Here is a 7,584-nt window from a genome sequence, read left to right as displayed (position 1 = left end):
CTATCGTATGACTATCATATCATTTTTTACATTACTATCCTAAGACCTTTTTATCAGTTTTTTAACATATTACACATGACTTTTTATCACTTTTTACATACTATACTAGACTATTTATCAGTTTTTACACACTATCCTATGACTTTTATCACGTTTTACATTCAACAATCCTCCGATGACCTTTTATCATTTAACATACTTAATGATAATACATTTTTCATACTATTTTGATTATGTATCACTTGTTACATACTATCCTATGACGTTTCATGTATGACTCGTTCCTATATATATCATTTACTTTCACAGGTTTAACCTTTTTACATAATTTGACCTGTATCCTTTTTTACATACTATCCTATGACTTTTATTCACTTTCTTTACAATACTATTCTTGACTGATACAATTTTTATACCACTATCCCATATGAATTTTTTAATCACTTTGTTCACATACTACCCTATGACTTTTTTATCACTTTCTTACATACGACTATGGACTATATATCACTTTTTTTACATACTAGCATACTATGAAGTTTGTTATACTTTTTTACATAATACACCATGACTTTTTATCACTTTTTACATACTATACTATGACTTTATATATACGCTTCATGTACATACTTTATCTTATGACATTGTATCAAGTTTTTACATACTATCCTATGACGTTTTATCACTTTTTACATACTATCCTTGACTATGTATCACTTGTTTTATTATCCATGACTTTTATCACTTTTTTAATACTATCCTATGACTTATATCACTTTTTTATACTTTCCAGGATTTTATATCACTTTTTTTACATACTATCCAGAACTTTTATCATTTTTTACATACTACTATGACTATATATCACTGTTTTTTGTTTAATACTATCCTAAGAGCTTTTTATCACTTTTTTTCCATACTATCTATGATTTTTAGCACTTTTCACGAATCCTATTCTATGCTTTTTAGCACGTGGGTTAGCATACTATCCTCTGATTTACAACACTTTTTTATACTATCCTATGACTTTTTTTTTATCACTTTTTTACATACTATCCAAGACTTTTTATCACTTTTTTTACATACTATACTATGACTATATATCACTTTTTTTAGATACTGTCCTATGACTTTTTTATCAATTTTTTACATACTATCCCATGACTTTATATCATTTTCTTGACATACTATTCACTATTTTCGACATACTATACCATGACTTTTTAATAACTTTGTTCAATGTACTTTAATATGATTTTTTTAACATTTATTAAAACAAGATCCTCGACAGAACGTCTCACACAACACTGTACAAAATAAGAGATTATTAACATACACTTATATACGCAATCACAGACATGCTACTACGGACATGAGAGATGTGAGAGGTTACCTGAGCCTCAGAACCAGGTGAGCTACCCACACCTCCCCCCCCCCATATTAAGACTTTTGACTGACTTTATAATACATTTCTTCACATACTATGATATAATGCACCTTGTTGTGGAACCAGGAACCATGCGTTCTTTGTTTGAAAATAACAATTACCCTACCTTCAGAAATACATTTTCATAATCCTCCCAAAACATTGTAGGCTAATGTAGCATACAGTATGTGTAAATAACACTGATAGTTTCTTAAATTAAATCAACTAAGATGAAACAGGATGATAAGAACACTTTAACTGTCTGAATCATACTCAATTCCCTTAAGTGTCTTCAAAAACTGTCCAAAATGCAGCTAGGCTAAATGAGCATGGCTCATGAAAACATCCCTATTTTTCCTTTTTTTTAATTCTGTCCATTCAGAAGTGATTATTAAAAACCTGCACAGGTGAAACAGAAAACAGAAGGAGGTTGTTAATGCCCCGCAGTCTTTTCTTATGACGGCTGTAAAACAGCTGATTATCAAACGAAGGAGATGATTTATAATCTACAACGCTGTAAAGTGTGACATGGAGGAGATAACTAGAAACGTTACGATTACGGGAAATGTTCAGCTTCTCACTGATGAGTAAAAGAAATGCTTTACACCTGCAAACGTGCATCCTTGTGTTTGTGGATGATCATTTACTCCTCGGCACAACAGCCGCAGGTTCAACTCCACCCTGCGGCCCTTTGCTGCATGCCGCCCCCCCCCCTCCCTCTCTCCCCCTTTATGTCTTAGGCTGTCAAATATACATAAAGGCCTATAATGCTCACCCAGTATAAACCTTTTTACAGTTTGGTTCTTATAAAGAAATGAATTGAATTGAATTGAATTGATAATGACCCTAAAAAGTCCTCAGCCATTGAAAAAATGGAAAAGAAACACAAAATAAAAAGTGTCAAAAACATCAAAAAAACATCAAAAAAGCAACAAAAATAGGTGGGCCAAAATATGTAATGATCCGTTCTAAATTGATATGCAGACCGGATCCACATGTGACAAGACCCGGGTTTGGCCCTCGGGCCTTGAGTTTGACACGTGCGCTCTAAAGTGAAAGCTCCCTGTGCTACTTTCATTATTACGTATTTAAAGATAAACCACCTGATGTATCATGTGTAATCTCACCGCTGGAGTAAATTAATGATTGTTGACATCCTGTGAGAGGGAATACAGCTCGAGGATGAAGATAAAAGGTCAAAATGTGACTCTTTATCATTAGATTGGTTTATTAATTTCTGTCACCGTTCAAACAACAGCTAGATGATAAGAGGAAACTCAGTCCCTCTGATGGCTTCTGACTTATTTTTAACAATCTTACTGCTTTTTAATCTGATGTTGATTTCATTTCATCATGTCGGCTCTTTTAACATCCCCTGCTTTCAAATAAGGCCGCAACTAACACTTAGTTTTAATTAAGGATTCATCGGCCTGGTTGTTGTCTTCATTACATATTTCATCGATTAATCGTTTGATGTATGACATATTTTAAAAAGTCTCCAAACCAAAAGATAATCAATTATTTAGTCATTCACAGACGATTAAAAAAAAATGTAATTAATGACTTTTCTGCCTGGTTAATTTCTTGCATCTGCATAAAAACTAGAACTAATGTTAATTCACAGTCACAGTGACAGTTACAGCTTTTTAGTCACTTTTTTTTATTGATTTTTGGCCACTCACAGGTAGTTGTTATGACATTTGTTTGACAAGTCCCATATTTCCGTATTTAAAGACAAAATCTGTAAAAAAAAACAAAAAAAAACGGGATGATTCTTTAAAATTTGTTCTTTTTGGCATTGGGATTATCCATTTTCATACATTAACAGCTTTTAAAATTTAATTATTGATTTATCTGCCCGGTTATTTTCTTCATTTAATATTTAATTGATCAATTGCTTGATGCATGGGCGATTTTAGACCCGTTTTAGAGGGATAAAGCCTTAAATTTCTTTATTTTTTAAACCACTGTATCCGTATCTCATTCTTATTCTCATTCGGGGGCTGAGCCCCCCGAAAGGTCTGATCCTAGACCCGCCCCTGGTTTGTTGTAGAAATGATTGGAAACAGGGTTCATCTTTGCATAAATGAAACGCCCCCTGCTCCTCCGAGGTGAAAGCACCTTTGTGCTACTTTCATTCTGACTTGTTGACAGTTTAATCTCGTGTTTACATCTCTAATCAACTTGAGGTAAATAAATGATTTTCTGCATCCTGTGAAAACAGCTCGAGGACCAACACATGGAGTTAATAAATTACTCTTTATGATGAGATAGGTTTATTAAATGCTTTCCCAATTGTCCCCAACAACATGCCAATAAAAGGTAAAGTCTCCAGGTTGTTATTAACTTCTTAAAGTTTAGGCCCGAATGTTTTCTGCATGCCTGACTCTCACACAACAAACATTAATATACGTTCCTAAACAACTGTTATTAAATAAGATTTATTCATTTCAATAAGTGAAGATTTGACCAAACAAGTGGACCTTGAGTAGAGACAGTCACACTCAAACTAAGAGCATGTTATTTTAAATAAGAGCATATTATTAGGTTATTATTAGGTTGCAAAGAATGATTTGTAATTTTGAAAATAAAACATGGGGTCAGCCCTATGTTCCCACATTTCCAAGATTTTTCTTAAAATTAGGGGTTAAGGTAACCTTAACCCTAGATTGGGAGAAAGGGGCATTCAATCTGATACAAGTTTATGAAAAAGGAAATATGGGAACATAGGACTTAATTTTCTGTGAAAGCAGAATTCTAGTGTTGGAATGTGGAACCATTGGGCTGTGGGACCATGGGGCTGTGGAACCATAGGGCTGTGGAACCATTGGGGTGTGGGACCATAGGGTTGTGGAACCATTGGGGTGTGGGACCATAGGGTTGAGGGACCATTGGGCTGTGGGACCATGGGGCTGTGGGACCATTGGGCTGTGGGACATGGGTCTGTTGGACCATAGAATCATTGTGGGACCATAGGGCTGTGAACCATAGGGTTGAGGGACCTTGGGCGGTGGACCTAGGGTGTGGAAACCATAGGGCTGTGGAACCATTGGGGTGTGGGACCTATAGCTGTGGAACCTTGGGGTGTGGGACCATAAAGCTGTGGGCGCCATAGGGGCTGTGGAACACATTGGGTGTGGAACCATAGGGCTGTGGAACCATGGGGTGTGGACCATAGGGTTGAGGGACCATAGGGCTGTGGGGCACTGGGCTGTGGGACCATTGGGGTGTGGGACCATAGAGCGGTGGGACCTATAGGGCTGTGGAAACCATTGGGTGTTAACCATAGGGCTGTGGAACATTGGGTTGTGGGACCAGGGTTGAGGGACCATTGGGCTGTGGGACCACTGGCATGGGACCATTGGCGTGGAACCAAGGTGGGATCCCATAGGGTGTGAACCAAGGGGCTGTGACCATAGAGCTTGGGACCATTGGGGCTGTGGGCCCACTGGGTGTGGGACCATTGGGCTTGTGAACCGTAGAGCTGTGGGCGACCATAGGGCTGTGGAACCATGGGCTGTGGGACCATAGGTTGAGGGACCATTGGGCTGTGGGACCACTGGGTGTGGACCATTGGGCTGTGGAACCCAGGGTGTGGAACCATAGGGCTGTGGAACCATAGGGCTGGTGGAAGGCCATTGGGGGTGGAACCATAGGGTGTGGACCATGGGCTGTGGGACCATCGGGTTGAGGGACCGATTGGGCTGTGGGACCACTGGGCTGTGGGACCATTGGGCTGTGGAACCATAGGGGTGTGGGACCATAGGGCTGTGGGACCATTGGGTCATTTTACTTGTATAATTATTATTATTTGTATAAACCGTGGAGCAGGAAACCTTCAGAAGGTTCCTCAAATGTAAAAGTGCAACGTTGGTTTCATTATGACTTGTTTACAGTTTTAGCTGTCGGATCAAAACAAAAGTTATCATTGCAGCGAAGCAAATGATTTACAAACGCAGTTAATATTAAACAAAACACAGCCAAGGTGTTTCTGTTTGTAGTTTCACTTTGACGATTAAATGTCACTGATGGGGCAAAACTAACACCCGGGGCCGTAAAAACAAAGCCCAAAACAAGCGTCTTTGCTAAAGACTAAGGAATACATATTGATATTAATCAGCTAAAGTTTTAGGAATTTTTATCAAACACATAACATCATTTTCGACTAAAATAAGAACAGCAAAGAGAATATTACGATGGATATCATTCATTTTATTTTGACAATCAAATATAAAAAAATATAATTTTCAGAGAACAAAAATAAATTTAAGATTTACAACATCAATGAGGCAAAATATAATGTGCAGTGAATGTAAATGAGTGCAAAACATGGATCTCATAGATTGTATTCACCAAAATATTTCATGTTTTTTCTCATTTAACAATCAGTTTTTCAGCAGCAAAGTTTCACATTTTCTCTTACATGACGAAGAAATACTCAAACTTAATATCTTCGCCTCAATATCTCATCTTACACACGCTGTACATCATTTACATACCAAGGCATAGGCATATATATATATATATATATATATATATTTTACAATATCTTACTGTTACCAACAAGTTAAATTTAACATCATTAAGAGCTAACTTTGATACTTATTTTGAGCTAACATAAAGTTAAGAGAAAGTCCTGATACTGAATTAAGCTGGTGGGTAAAGTGTTTTTAATTTAAGTAATTAGTAACTAAAATGTTTGTCAGTTATGTCAGTGACGCGGCAGTTTAAATTATATTAAAGCCACGTACTGTAACTACCAACACAAGATAAGATATTTTGGTTTAAAAGTATCATAACATGTCTGGTATTTTAAAATCGGTTTGTAATTTAGCGAGAAATTATGATTTTAATTGTGGAAGACACAAGACCCGCCCTACGGAGCAGCCGATTGGTCGGGGTTAGGCATGGACCCTAAAGAGTCATATCAGAAACATTGTAGCTATCTATGGTTGTTTGGTTATTCACGTTAGCTCAAAACACGATTAAACTGACAGCCTTTGATGTGTTTGATGCTAGCTTGTAGCTAAGCTAGCAGTCATTTCAGAAACATTGTAGCTATCTATGGTTGTTTGATGCTAACATTAGCTCAAAATGCTATTCAAGTGACAGCCTTTGTTGTGTTTGATGCTAGCTTGTAGCTAAGCTAGCAGTGAACCAACTTGGTTAAGTAGGTCCATTTTTACAGAAGTCTCTCGTTAGCAGTTAGCTGGTTTTTGTAGGCTACTCGTCGCAAAGTGACGCATGCGCAACTCACATCTGCACTCGACTCACATTGGGTAGTGACAGCGGTATCTACACATACACTGTATTTATGAACATACATACATATATACAGATGTATATATCTATGGACGAGAGAGTTGAATGACATGTGACGAAGGTTCCTGGCTCGGCCTCAATTGCTACCAGGCCACGTGAAGTTGCTCCTCAAAGTGTTTCCTGTGTTCCAGTCATTGGTAGCTTGTTTTTTTGGTGATTCCTGTCCGTCTCTGAGCTCAGAGCAGCCCAGCGACGTCACCTCCTCTCCACCGACGGAGCTCTGATCTGGTGTCGGCACAGCGGGCACGTGCCAAACTGGTCCAAGACCCCGGAGAAGCACGTGCTACACAAGCAACGGTGGCCGCAAGGCAGCGTGATGCTGGCCCGGTTCTCCATGCACACCACGCAGTCGGGTGCACCGTCTCCATCTAAAGAAAAACATCAAAGAAAAACATCACAGTTACAAGACTGGCATCACAGATAAAGTCTCTCTGGTTACAGATGTGCAAAACCAACACGTCTCATATACTGATAGACTCTCTTCTCCCTCCTCACACCTGCCTCCATTTTGTTATCTGCAATACAATAATGTTTACTTGCACTGCTGACTGTTATTATAGTGACAACTTTTTGTATCTGATCTTGCACTACTTACCTTGACTGATATTTCAATTTGCACTACTGACTGTTTATTTACGGTACCAAACTGTTTACATCTGCACTACCGTACTTTAACTTTAACTGTAAAATGCAATTACTTTCCACTGCACTTTTAATTCGGATAGCTTCTTCCCAAACTTTATTTGTACTACCTTTAAATCCATTGTTATACTGCTCATTTTAACCTAACTTATTATATATATATATATATATATATATATATATATATATATATA

At 37.7% G+C, this 7,584-nt stretch overlaps 1 protein-coding gene across 1 annotated transcript in view; it reads right to left on the bottom strand.

The window, feature by feature from the left end:
- Window positions 1-6,261: 6,261 nt before the first annotated feature.
- LOC116689694 (E3 ubiquitin-protein ligase NEURL3) overlaps window positions 6,262-7,584 on the bottom strand; it is an 8,262-nt gene continuing 6,939 nt past the window's right edge. Inside the window, exon 5 of the mRNA XM_032516285.1 lies at window positions 6,262-7,116. Coding sequence (XP_032372176.1) covers window positions 6,944-7,116 — 173 coding nt within the window. The 3' untranslated portion in view covers window positions 6,262-6,943. The remainder of the gene's footprint in view (window positions 7,117-7,584) is intronic.

This window comes from Etheostoma spectabile, chromosome 5, assembly GCF_008692095.1.
Source record: "Etheostoma spectabile isolate EspeVRDwgs_2016 chromosome 5, UIUC_Espe_1.0, whole genome shotgun sequence".
Classification (NCBI taxonomy): domain Eukaryota; kingdom Metazoa; phylum Chordata; class Actinopteri; order Perciformes; family Percidae; genus Etheostoma; species Etheostoma spectabile.
This window is presented reverse-complemented; position numbering and strand designations above follow the sequence as displayed.